We start from the raw sequence: 19,686 nt of genomic DNA on the forward strand, positions 1-19,686 counted from the left end.
AACTTCAATCCCCACCCCTGCCCGTTTCGATCTGGATGAACATCGTACCAGCATGCAGTCGTGTATCACTACTGCGTGGTGCGCGTTAGAGACCCCAGGCTAGGGGTTGTGCTGCACTGGCGAAATTTCTCATCTATGGCTGGTAGACTCGTCGCCCGTTGAGGCAGACCAAGTTCTAGGCTGCATAAACATACACACAACCCAAATTTTCTTTTCCTTCGGGGCGCGCAGTCAGGTGCCTGACTTCTAAGGCCCCTTCATCTTTTGAAATTAGCGCAAGGTGGGCCGATGCACGAAGCACGTTCAACGTGCAGCCCTTGGAAAGATCATAGCCGTAAGGTGCAGCACCGAGCTAGATAAAAGACGCCAAGTTCTTCCCAGAAGCGGCGCGCGTGACATGTCTCGACTCTCGAGCATTTCCAGAACAATGAATGGCGCCACTTTTTCCATCGAAGCCTTTATTGGTTACACTTAAACAGATGAGTGGCCGCAAAAATCTTTTATCTCATTGACGCAACTCGCAAAACGTTGGAGATATCTGGCGAGCACAAAAAGGGCACGCTTCGATCAGAACTCAGTACTGACCACGTACACCACGCAAGATGCGCCTGGGCATCTTCCTTGCCGTTGTGTTCCTGGGCATTCTACACCGGGCCTCGTCGGTCCCACACGGTGTATTGCCCCCAAATACGTACGTTGTGGGACATGACACTTCCCTCCAGGTTTCTAAGGCACCAGCCGACGAATGCAAAAACGTTTCTTCGTCGGGCAGTCAGAAATGTGGAACAAAGACGGTGACCCACGAGAAGACTGTGATCCCCATCGAGAAGACAGGCAAGACCGAAATCATAAATGGCGAGAATCGCGGCTGTCCCGGCGATAAAGCTCGACAACTGAAAGGTTGCGCCGACATTGGGACAACGACTAAAGCTCCTGTTACTTCACCAACAACACCCCCGTCAAGAAAAGACCCCGTGACTAAAAAGCCTGAGCAGTGCAACTTCAACAACTGCAAGCTTCCCAACTGCTTGTGCGAGAGCACGAAACCTCCGGTAGACGACATGCCCCAGTTTGTGATGCTGACCTTCGACGACGCAGTCACGCAGGGAAACATGAAATTCTACCAGGAGCTTCTTGCAGATCCCAAGCGCAAGAACAAGGCCAGCGGATGCCGCATCGCGGCCACTTTCTTTGTTTCGGGAGACTACCTTGACTACCCGTCCGTGAACGAGCTCTACAGAATGGGCAACGAAATTGCGCTACACTCCATCAGGTAAGTTTAATCCTCCGTTCGTACACTCGAGCAAGGTACGGAGAAAAAATAAGCCCTTCAAAAATAAAAATGCTAACACAAAAAAAAAATGTTCGCTTTTTTTTTTTTTATGCGGGGTAAAAAAACTGTCTTTTTTCTCCCAATAACGAGCAAAGGCAGTGATAACTGAGATTTGGATTCATCGACAAGCTAGAGATCACAGAGCCGCCGTTTCTTGCACGCCAGAACGGAAAATATGAGAGTCGCGCCTCGGCCTTCTCGTGGAGGGCCCTATCCAGAAAGAGCAACGAAGTGTCAAAATAAGAAATAAAAACAAAAGGGTGCTCGCGCTTGGCAGCAGCAACGCTGCAAGCCTGTGACCACGTGACCACGTGTGTGACCACGTGACGTGATCCAGCTGGAGTACCTCGGATCACGGTGAAGCATATGTAAACGCTTTGGACACGCGCCAGATTACAGTCACCATTGCTGACGTTCTCTTGCCTTACCGAAATAACGAGCCTCCAGAAAGATCATTGTTGGGCGGAAGGACAACGAATCTAAAGTGGAAATAACCTGGCCTGCTATGATAATGAAGTGAAGGAAAGGGAATAAGAGAAAAAAAAAACTGCAGGTCAGTAATGACGGCGTCCATGCACAGCTGCTTTTAATCACAGCTGCCACATAAAGTCCTCTCCTCGCCGTGGTTGCAAGCGGCGCCACCATATTGTTCCTCGATATGCAGCTAATGGCAGCAGCATCGCAGACACGGTTTCCCGCGCTTCTCTATGGGAGACATGCTTGTTTTTAAAGTCGCTTTCTGTACGCGCCACGTCATAGAGAGCTTGGTAGTTGCGCTACACGTGTTGCATAGACACTGCTTCGTAACTTACCCTAGTTTCGTGCCTCAACGGCGGCAACACCAGTTTTATTACCGCGTTGAAGCCCAAAGATATCTGTCGCGGTATTCAAGTCCAGCAGCGTCTGTCAAGGTTAAAGTCGCTATGTATTGCACAAGTAGCGCCATTGCCTTCCATGCATTCGTGTTTCTTATTTCATCACTGGAGTGAGATTGATCATGGCCGTGTCCCACTTGAACGACAGACACACACAACCGACACCGACAAGCTGCAATGACGCAAAGGCATCTTTAGCAGGCTTGCAATCGCTAGTGCTTACTTCCCGAGTACCGAGAGACTGCAATCCTGCCAAATATATACATGGCGTGCACGGGACGTCATTCAAAGAGCGCTCCAATGACCACAAGAGAAGAGGGGAAGAAGGAGCTACCCTCTTATCAGGATCCTCTTTTGTGCCTCCTAGATTTGCACAGACGTCGCTATTCTCCTCCCAGGAGATTATAGAAGATTCCCCCGTCACTCGAAATTCTTACAAAAGCAGCTTCCATATCCTCCTCTTACATGTCGGTCAAAACTAAGCGATGTGACGTCAGTGCAAGCCATGTATAACACTTTTCATGGCAAAGGTCACCAGGTGGTGCTCCAGTCTTTGGTGTCCCAAAAAACGTCCGGTTCATAAAAAAAAATGAACAGAGCCCACCCCACGGTGTAAGATACACTCTTTAGGTAAGGACACAGCGGGGCTGAACGCGAGGCGCGAGGAATCAGATAGTGTTCGTTCGACGGGCATCCGAAAGGCTGCATGCAGCATTCCGCGGCCACCGTGCCGGCGGCTGAAAGTGTCGCCGGCGGCCAAACGGAGAAACTCTGTGAGAGCGAAAAAAAATTATCTCGTTGCCGTGACACCCCGGTCACCGTGGTCTTTCTGCACCAGCGACAACCTCGCTGGAGCTCTGCGCGTGTGGAGCATGAGGCGGCACGAGCCGTCTTTGCCGTACCCACGGGTCGACGAGTCATCTGCCGCCACCGCTTGAAACCATAGTGAGAGAAAGAGAGAGAGTGAAAAGCGAAATTTATCTGCACTACGCGAGGAGCGCGCTGTCCTCACCTGAGGAGTATTATCTTACACCGTGGCCCACCCTAAAGCCTAGTTCACATGCAGCGATTTTGGCCCTAGAGCGGCGCGATTTCTGCCGTCGCGGCGCTCGTGCCGCAGAATTGCTGGTGCTGGCCAGAGCGCCGCGAGGGCAGAAATCGCGCCGCTCTTGGGCCAAAACCGCTGCATGTGAACTAGGCTTAACATCACTGTTTGAAATGTCGATGAAACGTTTAACCACCAATTCTCCAGGTGAACGCCAAAAGAACGAAGTACAGCGAGATCTGTAAATAATTTTCGAATATTCTTGCAAACCAACTTGCCTTCTCCAAGACGTTAAATTGTTCAGCCGAGGGCCCTCGCTAAGTCTCCAACTTTGATGTACTGTACACTCAGCACGAAATGAAATCCGAACGCCGGAACGCGTGGCCATCGACACAGGCTGCTCTTCCTGGAGGGCCCCTGAGAACAAATGAAAATGCACCGGGGTGCGAGGTTACGGGTCCTACTAAGAAGTGCTTGACCCTCACGCGGCGCGTTTTGGACTTCCGCGTTTCGCCAGTGACGCGCTGTAAGCGCCGTCACTCGGAGTGCTTTTGTGTCGCCGCACTGTCTCCCGATCGACACCTGCGGCTTGCGCGCAGCGCGAGTAGGTCGATGTTAAGAGCAGCAGCAAGCAGCTTGCGCGCGCGCCAGTGGAGCGCGCCCATGGTGTCTTCTCCTCCTGGCGTGCGCAATTGTTGTTGTCTGTTATACGTATCGTAATTTTATAATTAGCAGTACTTACAGCAAATATAGTGCGACGTACAAGACAGATGAACAAGTTGGGACATATGACGAGTGCTGACACCCAACTGAAGGTTGCTACTACAAATATTTAGTATACAATATGTAAACACATCCATACGTCCACTCCCAGAGCTCGTCCATTAACCTTTTTTCGTCAGGCTCGTATGCCTTGCTGCGAATGCCATATTTCAGGTCTACATACTCGCGCACTCGGCAAACATTTTCCTTATTTGTAGTGACTTGAGCCTTGAACAGTACGTCACTCTGTACAGATTCTGGTCCATCTGTCCAGCGCACCCATTAATCATCGCTTTGTGTATCGGATGCCCAATGATATCTCTTCAGCGCTGTCAATAATTATCGGTTTGTAAGGGCGAAATGAAAGTTGAAACATTTCGTGCACAGAAGACCCGTAGTGCTTGATGACGTGTCACCGGAACCACGCGGAAGCTCTGGTGAACAACGTGGCACGCGCGGTTTCTGCGAAATAGTGAAACATCATAGACGCGAAATAAAATTCGTTTATTGGCCACAATCATACTCTTTTTTTTTTTTAAAGTGCTGGAGCAGACCGACGTGGGCGCCTCGCTTTTTATGAGCAATGCGCATGTTTTCGTGCGAGGTTATCAGTCGATTTTTTATAAAAGGCGAGAAATTGCTCGCTCGCGCTCTCCTTGGTAACCACCGATATGCCAGGCGTATCAATTCCGGAGCGGAATAAATTCATCACCCTGTCTGAACAGGGCCTACCGCAAAGAGCTATAGTCAGGTTAAGCGGCCGCCCGGCGTCGACGAAGCTACAGTGCGGCGACACAAAAACACCCCGAGTGACGGCGCTTGCAGCGTGCCTACGGCCACAGACGCGCCGCGCGAGGGTCGAGCACGTCTTAGTAGGACCCGCATCCTCGCGCCCCGGCGCATTTTCATTTGTTCTCAGGGGCCCTCCAGGAGGAGCAGCCTGTGTCGATGGCCACGCGTTCCGGCGTTCGGATTTCATTCCGTGCTGACTGTACATGTAGCATTTGTGCTTTCAAGCACTGGTGACAAAGCAATCTCGAGAGGCTTGCGAACACGGAGCGACCTGAAGTCGCTTGGGACGCAGGAGGCAGTTCATGTTTGTAAACAGCAAAAGGGTCTATATACCTTCGCGTGCATGCCGCACGTGTTTGAGGCTTGTCGGTGCCGGTACTTTATGTGTGTCGCTCTAGTGGAACTTGGGCATTAGGGGCCTGCCATAAGAAAGCTGTGTTTAAAAAAACGAGCACCGTTTACCCCCTCAACTCGCAGCCAGCCAGAACAAGGGCCACGTAATCTGGTGTCACTACTAATCATAATCACGCGCTGTGGTTAGCAAAGCTCAGGGCAACCGCTGATAGTGTCACACATTGTAGGATTTCTGCTGTTCCCGTCATAAACTTCTTGACAAAGTCACATGCTCACCGTTAAAAGGCCTGACACACTAAACAATGGCGAAGCAAGCGACACCACAGAATACGAAATTCTAAAACCACATTACCTAGACATGAAGAGTCATCGGTAGAGTTTCGAAAGTTCTAACATTGGCGGTGTCCAGAGCCGTATATGTAGAGAGTTTGGTCAACGGGAGGCGCGGGCAGTGCCAGGGTGTGCACCAGACTCGGAAAGAGGGCTTGTCGTGCTCTCTTGACCAACCAGAAGCCGAAAAGAATCCCCTAGCGGTGGTAGCCACAAACAGTTCTGATCAAAGGTCTATGTTCGGAAATGGTTTTAATAAGCGCGTAAGAGTGAAGTATAGTAGCTCGTCATGGTTGAAAATAGGGTGCACATGTTGTTTTGATCATGATCATGCAGAAAGATGTAAGAAACGAATGCGCCGCTCAACTCTGTTTTGCTCGGACAGAGTGTGACCGCTCGGACGACAGATTCCCGACCCTCGGCGCTTGGCGTACGGATTATGTTGATCGTTCCGCTAGTCGCACTCTTCCACCATCATTTTGGATGAGCGTGATTGAAACATCACGTGTGCCATATTTTCAGTCATCGAGAGTTACTCTAATGCAGTTATCAGGTTTGTTTCTCGCGACCACCGCCAGGGTATTATTTCCGGCTTCTGGTTGGTCACATTCGAATTTCTGAAGACGCCCTGGAACCCGCCCAGCCCGCTTTCAGCCAATGGCGCCTCCTTATTTGTCTCCTATACTTCCCAACGAATGGCCAAACTCTCTACATATACGGCTCTGGCGGTGTCTTTTGTGTCTGCCATTGTGCAGGCACTCTTCAACTTCCAACTGAGGGCACACCTTCGAAAGGGGTCTATTAGCGGCTAGATGTTTTGGTGGCGCCCTCTTATGGTTCCCTTTCGCAACGTCATTACCTTGCGAACAACAAGTGTGATGGTGTTTGTAATTGGCATGGTGGAAGCTTCAAATCATTGCGCCCTTAAACCAAGACTGCGAACACCCTCAAAATAGAAGTTCTTACATTATTCTTATTTCTGTCGATGAGAAAACCTTTGCAGGCGTCATAGGAAGTATTCGGCCAATCTTGGAAGGCCGACCACACTGACGCTTTCGATCGCGCAAGTGGCCAATAGCAGCTCCTGGGTTCGAGCACAAATACGAAAGAATTGGGTTGTGTGTACCTTTAAGGCCGGTTCTCACATGCAGCGAAGCGCTGATGTAGCGCTCCTCACGTGCCGTCAGCTACTTATCGTCTGCCATGAGCAACAGTTTTGACGGTCCGATACGAAGCTGGTGAACGCTCTCATCAGCACGCGCTTAGCGCGAGGTAAGCGCTATGCTTGTAGCGCTCCGCTGCATGTGGGAACAGGCCTTTATACAGCCTAGAACTTGGTCTGCCTCAACGGGCGACGAGTCTCCCAGCTGTAGATGAAACATTTAGCCAGTGCGGTACAACCGCTAGCCTGGGGTCTTTAACGTGCACCACGCAGTAGGGATACATGACCGCACGCCAGTACGATGCTCATCCAGATCGAAACGGGCAGGGGTGGGGATATACTCGACGAGGCAGTCATTGTCACGAGCCCCAAATCGAGTGCTCGCGCTGCGCTGGCGCACAATCTGCGAGGCGCGGTGGACTGAGTCCACGCTGCACCTCCGTGATACGTTATCACTTATCAAGTTTTGCGAAGGAGAGATTGAGAGAAAAAGTCCGTGTTTACTCTTGATACTACAACGCGACAAAGAAGCGCCTCGGTCAGTGGAGTTGTGTGCGAGCGTACCTAGGTCCCAGTAGTGCCAGCAAGCCTGCGTATGGTCAGAAACGTTTAAACCCAATATTCTTCTACGGCTCAGATTTAACACCACCTTATTCTTCGTATAATTTCTCTGTGTTCCCTTTTTTGCCCATGTTCCTGCTCCTTTGGCGTTAAAGGTCGCGGAAAATTTTGCTTTAATAAACCTATTTTCTCTTTCTCTCTCTCTAGCTCTCTCTCTCTCTCCCTTTCTCTTTTTCTCTCTCTCCTTGTGTTTTTACACCAGCCTTTGAGTTTGATGTCCGCAAGAGATGATAAGTCGGCAGAATCACAGCCACTGAAGCAAATCCCAAAGTCGCATTCATACTGCTCAACGATGTTAAGGAAAAAAGCCCGGTACTGACATGACAGATAAATCTCGATACGTCTACAGCATGTACGAAACATGCTTGCTTCATGCGTATGTATGCTTCAAAGATGTCTGCAGAGAATTTCTTTATGGCCAATACGGCAGCAGAACCTTCGAATAAGGAAGAAACATGCCTGAGACCGTGTCTGCAGATTCTATTTTGTATGATGCATTGGCAGTCTGGCCGCGGCCTAGTAGACCATGTGCAAAAACAAAAAGCGCTGTCTAGTCCGCTAATGATCCACTACCAAGTTTCCGCCCTATAGGGATTGTTCACTGGCGGCCATATCCGTGTGCGCGACTGCTGAGCGCGTGCTGACGGCGAGCTTCCGCAGTCCTTTTGAAGCGTGCATTTAGCACCATCAAGGTTGCCGGTCTTAGCAGGCTATTAATGTGGGCTCGTTCTGAGCATGCGCTCTAAACATCGCCCTCAAATATGGCGTCCAGTGAATACCTCCTATGGGAGATTTCCCGTACCGATAGCTAGTTTAGCCCGGCAGAGAGCGGTCGTGGCAAAGCGGGAGCCGAAAATCTCAAATCTGGTCACGTGCTGCCAGTTCCGTCTAAAACCGGCACACTTCGTTTCCGGTTAAAAAAAAAAAAATAAAACATTCACTTGCACGTGTTGCCCATTTTATTGCTTCGATGACGAATGTTGTTACCTCGTTGCTGATATGTAAACTCCACAATCTCGTGGCCGCATTTTTATATTTTTTAATTGAACCGAAACTAAGCAGCTGCCCATTTAATGTACAAATGCAATGTTCTTATAAACCAGTGTCCGCTCTTTTTCATGGGCGCCACCATCTCCCTTTATGCTGACGTCATAACACAGTACGGGGCAGCACTTTATGCAAAACTCTGTGTTTTTTCTTGTCCTTTTTTTAGAAACCTTCGCACATATTGTAGTGCAAGAATGTCAGCAATGCATGGTCACGAAGAACAACACCGATGCTAACAGTGCTGTAAAAAGCAACAACAAAAATATTGTTTCATACAAGAGCCTGCGTTTGAGATTTTTATTTCCCATTTTTATCTCTTGGGGCTAGGGTTTCGGACACCGGTCTATATCCTGAACACCGAGTTGAATGCCGACGTGCCTGGTCCACCAATGTAAGGTGGCAAAAACCCTCCAATATGGTGGCTCCTGGTCACATGACGACAGCTGAGAGGAATTTTGTCCCGTGATTAACTTTACTAGATCGACTCGGTTGAGAAACTCCCCATCCCCAAACTAAATGAGACTGGCCTTCCCAGCACAATTGTTCAATGAATTTCAGCTTATCTTCAAATGCGAAAACAATTCGTCGATGTAGACGCTCACCATTCTGATCCTCTTCCTGTAATTTCGGGTGTTCCGCAAGGGAGTGGGTGTCCTTGGCCCTCTTCTTTTTTTCAATTTTTATTAATGACCTCACTTTTTGTATAGATAAAAGCGTGAGTATTCGTTTATTTGCGGACGACTGTCTATTGTTCAAGGGTATTAACTCTACACGGGACCAAGTTGTTCTGAACGAAAGTCTTAATGCAGTTTCTAGCTGGTGCGATCGTTGGGAGATGAAGCTTAACCAAGAAGAGTCCTTGTACATGCGCATCACTAACAAAAAGTCCTCTCATCAGTATGAATACTTTATTGGTGATAACTACATCTCTCGGACGATGAGCTTTAAATATCTTGGTATAACAATTTCTAGCAACTTATCTTGGTCCTCACACATTGAACACGTTTGTGCAGCTGCCCGTCGAAAACTAGGTATGGTAAGACACAAGCTTAAGCACGTGCCTTCTCATGTGAAACTTTTAGCCTATAACACATTGATAAGAACGAAGTTAGAATACGCCCGTACAGTCTGGGATCCATTCACAGAAAAAGATATCAAGATACTGGAAGATGTTCAAAAGCAAGCAGCTCGTTTTATATTTAATCGCTACCACCCCCATGACTCACCTACTGCCTTAGTTCAAAGTAACAACATCATCTCCCTTGATTCACGAAGGAAGCTAGCTAGACTAAAATTTCTTTATCAACTCTGGTTTAAAAAACTTTGGCTTGAATCGTCGTCCTTTCTTCACCCATCCTCGACTAGGCGCACAAGGCATGACCATCCGCATAAAATAACTCCAGTATTCGCTCGAACAAATGCGTTTAAATACTCCTTCTTTCCCTGAACCATAACAGAATGGAACAACCTACCTCATCACATATTTATATCTGACAATGTTTTGTAGTCGATTGAGCGTTTGTTTGATGTGTAACTCTTTGCATTGTGTTTTATTTTCCTGTTCCGCACTACCGCCACCCCTCCCAACTTTGTTGTGAGCTATTACATGTGCTTTATTACAATTTTTGCATAATTTTCCCCTGTTCCCCTCTCCCATTTTACGGATTACCTGGTGTTGCGCTTCTTTGACTCCACTTTTGTAACCCCAATCCTGCTTGGGCCGCAATTGGCCTGCGGTATTCCTAAGTAAATAAAATAAATAAATAAATAGACGAGTCTTCAACAAGCAATACTCCCGTCGTTCGACGCATCACAGTCTTTTGGAGGGGACGGCTGCCATGGTAACTACCGTTACACAAGTTTTGAAGCACAGCGTCTAGATAGCGCTTCACTGTAGCGCCTCCGAAGAATACAGTTTCCAACGCGACCTCTAGACGGTGCTACAAGCGAGAGTTGAATAAATCCCCTTGGTGAGTTTGTAATATCTTTGCAAAATAGTGTCAAAAGCGCCAGCGCACGAGGCGCGTACATACCTCGTGCGTTCTATGGAAGCAAATGGCGGCGCAGCACTCTTAAAGGAGCGGCCCTCGGAAGCGAATGGCGGCGGAGCCCTCGGTTATGGCACCTGCTTCGCGTGTTAACAAAACAAGCGTTGGCGGTACTTGAAAGAAACGCGAAGTGGGGATTTTATCAAGGGGCTGGTGGGCGGGGGAAAAGGGAGGAGGGGGGGGGGGGGGGGTCGATCTAATAACGTCGCACGTGGCCTATCGTGACGTCATGGGCAGGAAACATCAAAAGCCGCCGTGGAACTACCTCACCGTCGTAGATTAAGTGGTCTTCGCCTAGTTTAGTCTTCGCCAACCCCGTGTACATGAAAGTATTCTTCCCCGGCTTCTGGGCAACCGTGGAGGCGAAAGCACGTGTCCGCGCTAGAGCACCTCAAACAAAGATTGGCCGCGACCTTTATCACCAGGGTAAAGCATCTAATGCAGTATTTACAGGGGAGCACCGTCGGTATATTGCTAGTCATTGTTTTGCCGAAACCTTGATGCGACATAATAAAAGACACATCTAAACTAGTAACCCAAACTTCAAGTCACAGTAATTTTGTTTTCGCGAAGTTATTTAAAAGTAAAATGTTGTCTGAGAGCCTCTTCAATGGACATTTCAAATTGCGAATTATGCAAGCAGTATACGGCTCAGTCCCGACGGCATACAGGCAGCTTAATGGTGGGGAATTAATCTTAAGGAAATTCACGACAGCAAAACGGAATAGGGCTCACGACTTACTGTGTTTTTGAGACTGCCAGCTTGACATGCAAGCGATGTCACCAAATTATCTTGGTTGGGGATCTCCCGCGGAGGAGGGTACCCCTCCTCACTCCCTTCACTCCCTTTAGTGAAGAGCCATTTAGATTTTTACTTGAAAGCTATGTGTTCCATAGACTACAGCTGTGGTTTCAAAATGGGGGTGGGCGGACCCTTTGGGGTCCGCAAAGGAATTCTAGGGGTCCGTGAAGCACTGCCTCATCACTCTAGCCCGACAATAAAGGGGTATTCACACGAGGGAGAAATCCCGGGGATTTCTCCCCGGCACGCGCATCCCACGACGAAAACGTCAGGCTTTGCGATGTGCAAAAGCCTCGCGTTTTCATCTCGTGATACGCGCGTGCCGGGGAGAAATCCCCGGGATTTCTCCCTCGTGTGAATACCCCGCTAGCCATGTCCGTATGTCCGTCCGCCGTCGGGTCACGAGCACGTGAGCACGTGCTCCTGTGCTCGTGTAGGGCAAAAAAAAAAAAAAAACAACGGCATCTCCACGTGGTGAATGATGTTGATTGGGGCGAAGCTCTGGTGGTGCTTGTCTGCGTAGACGGTGAGCCGCAGCATGCCGAGCCTTTCGTTCGTTTTCATCCATGTCAGAAAGAGAATGTGTGGTATGGAACGTTGTTATATACGCATTTGAGCATTTGACCGCAGCGTGACACAGATGAAAACGAACGAAAGGCTCGGCATGCTGCGGCTCACCGTCTACGCAGACAAGCACCACCAGAGCTTCGCCCCAATCAACATCATTCACCAAAAGGAGATGCGGTTTTTTTTTTTCTTTTTTTTTTTGTTCTCTATTGACAAGAATCGTTTCAATTTTTAGGTGAGTTTTCTCGTGTGTACGTCAATGGGCAAAGTCTACTTCACACTACTCCTTAGTTGTGTCAGTTTATTAAATCATTATCATAATTAACCTATACCTTTCCCTTACCCTCACCACGAACGAGGTCCTCCACCGTCTCTGCCGATTGACAAGGGGTCTGCGAAACATCAATGGTTGAGAGCCACTGGACTAGAGTACGGTAAAGCGTCATCTAGATGACGGCCTTCGAAACATACGCCATTTTACACAATTCGCTGCACTTACCATAGCAGCCGCGCCCCCAAAACGGTGGTCCGTCGAACGACGGGGGGCAAGCCGTGAGGCAAGCGCATTCTAAAAAAAAATCTGGTCGAAAAAGAACTCTAGAGGTTCTTCGGCTTGTCCATATTTTGCACCCTGAAACTTTTGTTTCAGCACCCCCTGAAAGGGTTCTTTGTGACAAACCTATAAGGGGTCTTTTTTGACGCGCAAGAGTTCTTCACCGCTTAGTTGCCTTTCTAGGGCGCCGGGAGGCGACACTTCTTGACGCGAAAACGTCCTCCACGAGCTAAAAGTGTTCTTAGGTTGCCAAAGAATCTTTCAAGAACGGATTTTCTTTTTATTTAAGTGCAGTGTCTATGGGAAGTTTCGTAACTGACGTAATATAGCAACGTGCTTGCAAGCACCTTGCTAGCAAATTATATGCAACTTCAACAGTGTCTCGTCCGAAATAGATGCTTTATTCAAAGAAGTCAGTTGATATATACCTCGGAGGGGGGCGTTTCCCCCAACTGATAAGTGCGTGTGCGTGACCGTGCATTACGTCACATATTCTTTTTTTTTCCTACGAGTTTAATTATCTCATGATTAGAACTCCGGCATCGGGTATCTTTTTGGTGACTGACGCGTTCAGTCACTTCTCCGTAGTTCTTCTGGTTCTGGTCTCTCCGATGGCTCTGGGGGGCCTACGGTCGCTGTGGAAGGTGGTGGTGGCGCCGGCCTGAGGTGTTCTCTTGTCCGCTACAACTGTTGTCTCTCCTCAGTTTCCATGATGTACGCTTGCGAAGTCTTTGCTGTCTGTACGACCTTGGCGGAAGACCACATCCTTGTGGCCACTCTGTACACCGGGAAGCCAACGGGAAGCTCTTGAAGAGGTTGTGTCCCTCTGTTGTAGGAGGAACGTTGCTCCTGTCTGATGTTTTGAAGACACTGGTGTACCTCCTTAAGTGGCACGATCGTGGGCTCTAGGTGGCTGCCTGGCACAGGGAGCAGCGTTCTGGACTGGCGGCCCATTAGTCGCTGTAGAGGAAATTTTGAAGAGGAGTCACAAGGAGGGTTCCTCCATTCAAGCAACGCGGCACAGAGCCCAGTGTTCCTGTAACGATACTTCCTTGGAGCTTTTTAGCTTGAACAGCGCGCTCGGCCATTCCAATAGAGCAAGGATCGTACGGACTGCGGCCAATCTTACCGACAAAGTCCTTGAACTTTTCACTGCTGAATGGTGACCCGTTGTCGGTGCATAGTTGCACCGGAAAGCCATGTGTTGCAAAGATGTCGGCCAAGGCTGCTACCACCTTGTCCGCTGATGGCGTCTGCACCGCTCCGATTTCGGAAAATAACGAATAAAAGTCAACAACAATTAAGTAGTCGGTGCCGTCGTGATGGCAAAAGTCGACTCTGACAAATTCCCAAGTTAGAGATGGGACATCGTGGTTTAGCAGTTGCAGCCTTGCATTTCTAGGCTTGTACTTTTGACAAGTTTGACAGCGTCGAGGTACTTCCTCAATGTCGCTGCTTATACTCGGCCAAAAGACTACTGTTTGAGCACGTGCCTTCATCTTTTCTCCTTCCGTGTGCGCGGCATGAAGACAGCAGAGTACATCGCTACGCAGGCTGGCAGGAATGTTGAAGCGGTTGCTCCGGAACACAAGACCATCTTGCGTGGGCAGCTCATCGCCGATGTATAGCTCCGAAGCTCTGGAATGACGTCGGTCTTGGTATCAGGCCATTCGGTGCTTGCATACTGGGGAAGTATCACCATGGCTGGATCTCGGCCTGTTTCTTGCAGAACTTGACCCAGGCTCCTGTCAGAAACTTGAGGAGAAGCGATGACGTTAACAAGGAAATGCGCAATGCTCCTCAAGCTTGGCTGTATTCAGAAAGCGCAATAATGCGTCTGCACCGAGGAACTGCTTTCCGGGAGTGTATTTGAAGGTTATAAGGTACTTCTGAAGGTTCAGGCGCATCCGCTGCAGAAGGAAAGGGCATTGACACAAGGGTTGTTTGAAAATCATCTCAAGAGGTTTGTGATCCGATTTTACAATGACCTCTGGTTGACCAAAAATATAGCCCTGGAATTTCGCACAGCCGTGTACAATTGCGAACATCTCCTTCTCTATCTGCGGGCACCTCTGCTACGCGCCTGTTAGCGACAGTGATGAATACGCCAAAGGGTTCCTGCTTGCAGTATCACTGCGCCAACCCCAGCTTGGCTGGCGTCGACAGAGGGGGTGATCAGCTTTCCCTTCTTGTAATAGGCCAGTACCAGAGCTTTGGCGAGGGCTTCGCGTAGTGCTTCGAAACTTGTCTGATGACCGTCTTCCCAAACCCACGCGACATTTTTTCAAAATTTCTCTTATTTGCCCGTTCCGCATCAAAACATGTCCGAGATATTTGACAGCTGTCTGAAAAAAACGGCACTTTTTTGCTGTTCAGCTTGAGGTTTTGCTGTTGACATCGTTGTAGTATCTTTACTAGATTTTCGTCGTGTTCGTCTTTAGATCGTCCCCAGACGAGAATATCATTCATGACTACTGCGACGCCTTCAAGACTCTCTAGTACTTTGTGTATGGCACGTTAAAATATTTCAGGTGCTGACGAAATACCGAATGGCATGTGTAGGAATCGGTACCAATCATACGGCGTACTCATGGTGCAGATTTTGGAGCTTTCTTCATTCAATTTTAACTGGCAGAAACCCGAAGTGACATCCAAGGTCGAAAAAGGCTGTGCTCCACTGAGTTAGGAAGTGATGTCTTCTAGCGTTGACATCGGCTAATGTTCTCTTAGCAGCGCTTTATTCAATTCCGAAAGATCGAGACATATTCGTACCTTGTCTCTTAGTGACTACGACCATGTAGCTGGGCTATTAAGTGGGCTCTGTCAGTTTGGCGATCACTCCCGCGGATTCCATACGGCCCAGTTTTGCCTTTACTGTCTCTTGGACGGAAAATTGAACGCAGCGCGCTGGCTTGACCACCCCTTGAGAACCTGGCTTGAGCTTCAGATGGTAGACGAATCCTTTGAGCTCGCCTAAGCCAGTGAAAGTGCCTTCGTAAGGAACGGCCACGGCGTAGAGGTCTTGTTGCTCCATTGAAACTACCCGACGAAGCAAACCCAGTTTTTCTGCAACTGAGCCGTTCAAAGTCACAGGTACATTGTCTTCTACTACGAAGAATTCTGTATCGAACGCTCCGTCGGGAACGGTCACGTGTAGTTGAATACGTCGCGTTGCTTCCTTATGAAAGCCAAAGAAAGTGTTCAAAACAATGGCTCAGCTTTCTGACATCTTCTTTGTTATCTCTTGCAGCTGAACGCTTGATATGACTGAGCAGTTCGCGCATGTGTCGAGCTTGGAAAAAACAGGTGTTCCCTCAACGTTCCCGATTGCTGCCCAGCTATCGTCATCCTTGCTGCCATGTGATAACGCTTCTAACCAGAAATGGTCCGTCCGGGCTTCCAATGACGCAACTCTTTTCTCGCTCGCGAGAAACGCCATGGTCTTCGTTTCGCATGCTGTCGCGAAATGATTGCGTTCGTCGCATTTCTTGCACATGCGTCCTTTTGCGGGGCATGCTTCGCTAATGTGATGCTTCCTCGCGCATTTACTACAGCGGCGGCTTTTAACTTGAGAAAGTGTGTTGACTTCCGCACGACTCTTCGTGCAAAAATGGATTTCTTCGCTTTGTACTTTACCATATGTTCGCCAGCGTGGCACATCTCGACAGTTTTAGCGAACGAAGCATTCTCAGAAAGAAACCTTTCTTCTAGTTTCTTGTCTTTTAGTTCGAGAATAATTCTGCTTCTTAGCCTGCGTTGTTCCAACTCGCCAAACTCACAGCTTTTAGCGAGTCCTCGCAGCTCCGTTAACCAATCGGTAAAACGTTCACCGTCTTTCTGGTCACGCTTTGCGAAACGGAACTCGGGATAGGCTAGATTCAGCGCTGGCTTGTGGAAAGCTTTGAACTTTCGTTTAAGTACGTCGACGTTGCTTTTTTTCTTGTTAGCTTCAAACACAAAAGTGCTATACGTTTTGCGTGTGTCTTCACCAATACTGATAAGAAAAGTGGCTGCCTGTACTACCTCTTTCGGCTGCTTGTCCAAGTAGGTTGCAGTTGCGAAGAGCTCGAACCTCTTGCCTCTACGTCTTTCAACTCTGCCAGACTTCTCCTGTTGTATCCAGGGCTTTCGGGGAAGGCAGTAGCGTGGTTACGGGGGTGGCTGGCAGCTGCGACGTTGTTGGCCTTCAATCGCCATGTCTCTGGCCCGATGACTGCTCCGCCCAGGCTAGCGTGCTAGCCGGCAGCACTTTCGGTGTTGGTCCCGTGCATTGTCCGTGAACCGCCCACTCCTGGGCACCATGGCTAGGTTCAAAATCTTACTCGAGTAACCTGTCTCCTACGCCAGCGAATAATACCACGTGACAACGCGAGTAAACGATCCATGACTCGATTTTAAAACGGCCGGGATAATCCCCTGGATTCTACGGAAAAAATAAAACACAGCAGCGATGGCAGAAAATAGCCGACGATCCTTTTGATCATGGATAAATCACTCGAAGAGACGATTATATTAATCACGACGCAGCGTTTTCTGAGGTGGATTCACTAGCTCATTTTACTCACCTTTCTTTTGAGCTGTATCGAGGTGAAAATTACTCACTACTTACAGTTAGACATCAAACATGTGTTTTTATTATTCAGCGCGATCGGCTGTAATTCTAGTCGAGGTTCCCTAAACGTATATATTCCACGCATATTAATTTGCACCGGTTACGTTTTGCAGGAATTGTTTCCACACGGTGTAGCGGTACAGCGCAGGGTGCTTTCTCAAGGGTGATATGTAACTTACGCTCGCTTAGACGCGGATATGATTACAATGAAATCTTCGATGCCTTCACTGCTTTGCAAGCGTTATCCTCTCATTGCACACACCCTTGGGGGAACAAAAATACTACCTCATCATTTACTGCGTTCGAACATTTTCAGCCTTGAACGTGAGAATACGGCATTCCCTCCAACGCCGAGAATGCGAAGGAGCTCCTGTTTAAGCTTGTACTTTGATAATACAAAAGTATACCTTCCTGGGGAAGATGCAGGGTCTGGATGCAATGCAGTCAATTTCTGCGTTGAAAACAGGAAATCGCGATAACCACATATAAATGGCTGCACCTCATTCTTTGTCATTTCGAACGTCCGCCACCAAAGCCAACGGAGCGAGCGAGCTTTAACGGCCGTCGGCGCAGAAAGGAGACGACGAACGGATCACGTGACGTATTTACTCGATGTAATCCAACGTTACCCCCCGATCGAGCAGGGTAGAGTGAGTAATTACTAGGGAGTAAACAACCCGCTTCTGGAACGCCAGTTCAGAAGCCATCGAGTAAACTCGAGTAAGGTTTGGAACACCATGGTACGAAACCTATACTCCGGAGTCAGATCGAGTAAATTTTGGAACACTGCCGGTGTAACTTCGACAGTGCCTCGTGCGAAATAGATGCTTTATTTAACATAGTTACAGTTGCGCACACAGGGACAAGGACAGAGAAGAGGAACACGTAGACGACAGACAAGCGCACACTCACAACTCATGTATTAACGAAAGAAAAGAAAGTGGTACAGAACGCGGAATCCGCTCGAGCGATGGCCACACAGGCACGAGGGACCACAGGCCCGAGGGCTCGAGGGGGACATGTAAAATTACCCACACGAAAAAGATTTTAAGAAGGGAATTTCCTCCTCTGTTAATGAAACAGACGGAAAGCTTACACATCGCTCGCCCATGCTTAGGATAATGAAGGCTTCAAAAAAATGAAAGCCGCTTACAACTCCCTGTAACGCCGAATTAGAGCGCAGCTCTTGAGGAGGAGGAGGGAAGGGCACTGGGGGGGGGGGGGGTTAAACTAACCAGGGGGGGGGTCACGTTACCTTGGGGGTCACGTGACCCCCAATGCCGATGATGTCATCACTGACGTCACTGATGACGTCATCAGTGACGATGACGATGCGCGTACCGATGACGTCATTAGTGACGTCACTGATGACTTCACCAGTGATGATGACGATGACGATGCGAATGTCGGTGACGTCATCAGTGACGTTGCTGATGACGTCATCACTGATGATGACGATGACGATGCGGATGCCGGTGACGACATCAGTGACGTCACTGATGACGTCATCAGTGATGATGACGATGACAATGCGGATGTCGGTGACGTCATCAGTGATGATGACGATGACGATGTGGATGCCGGTGACGTCATCAGTGATGATGACGATGACGATGTGGATGCCGGTGACGTCATCAGTGATGATGACGATGACGATGTGGATGCCGGTGACGTCATCAGTGATGATGACGATGACGATGCGGATGCCGGTGACGTCATCAGTGATGATGACGATGACGATGTGGATGCCGGTGACGTCATCAGTGATGATGACGATGACGATGTGGATGCCGGTGACGTCATCAGTGATGACGATGACGATGCGGATGCCGGTGACGTCATCAGTGATGACGATGACGATGTGGATGCCGGTGACGTCATCAGTGATGATGACGATGACGATGTGGATGCCGGTGACGTCATCAGTGATGATGACGATGACGATGTGGATGCCGGTGACGTCATCAGTGACGATGACGTCATCGGGGGGTCACGCGACATCGGCGGGGGTCACGTGACCTCGAGGAGGGGGCCACGTGACTTCGGGGGGTCACGTGACCCCCCACGAGGTCACGTGACCTTGGTGGGGGGCTCGCGCGGTGCATTATGGGACATTTCCCATGATGCACCGCGCGGTTACGCCGACGGCGACGGCGACGCCGACGCCGACGGCGACGCCGCTCAAGCCGGAAACGGGCCCCTAAGAGCTGCGCTCTAAAATCTCTCTGGTGTGTTTTTCTCGGTACCTGCCTATTATCTTGGTGTTTGCTAAGGATGGCGTACAATTACAGGATCTACAGTGCAGGGGTAAATGGCCCCCCACCGCAGACTTTAGAGAGAGATTGTGCTGTCGTGGCCGGTCGTTCACACACCGTCCGGTCTGTCCAACGTAGCTTTTACCACATGAAAGAGGGATACTATATACTACACTCAGGGAGCAGGGCACATAAAAGTGGGAGTGGTTCTTGTGGCACATATGTTTTTTTAGATGCGGAGCACCTCTTGCTCGGGTCTATGTCCCGCGGCGTCCGTAGTCCGCACTCACACTACGCATGTGCAACTCTCCTCCTTCCCTCTCTCCAACAGCTGTGCGTTACTCTCTCCGCTCTCTCTCTCTCTCTACCAGCTGCGTGCACTTCGCGTGCGTTCGCTTCTACTCACACCGCGCGCGAATGCGCAACTCTCCTCCTCTAGTCTCCTCTCCTTCAAGTGTGAATATAAGCAGCGGTAGCGCGCTGCGCGCGTTCAAGGGGAGGAAGTGGCCATGATGTCGCAATTTTCTG

General features: G+C 49.3%; 1 protein-coding gene across 1 annotated transcript in view; it reads left to right on the forward strand.

Annotated features, from left to right (window-relative positions):
• The first annotated feature begins 590 nt into the window (after positions 1-590).
• Positions 591-19,686, forward strand: part of LOC121833450 (chitin deacetylase 8-like) — a 30,990-nt gene continuing 11,894 nt past the window's right edge. The window contains exon 1 of the mRNA XM_042286755.1: positions 591-1,273. Within this exon, the coding sequence (XP_042142689.1) occupies positions 603-1,273 (671 nt within the window). The 5' untranslated portion in view covers positions 591-602. The remainder of the gene's footprint in view (positions 1,274-19,686) is intronic.

The sequence above is a fragment of the Ixodes scapularis genome, unplaced genomic scaffold, assembly GCF_016920785.2.
Source record: "Ixodes scapularis isolate PalLabHiFi unplaced genomic scaffold, ASM1692078v2 PGA_scaffold8__174_contigs__length_109621045, whole genome shotgun sequence".
Taxonomy (NCBI): domain Eukaryota; kingdom Metazoa; phylum Arthropoda; class Arachnida; order Ixodida; family Ixodidae; genus Ixodes; species Ixodes scapularis.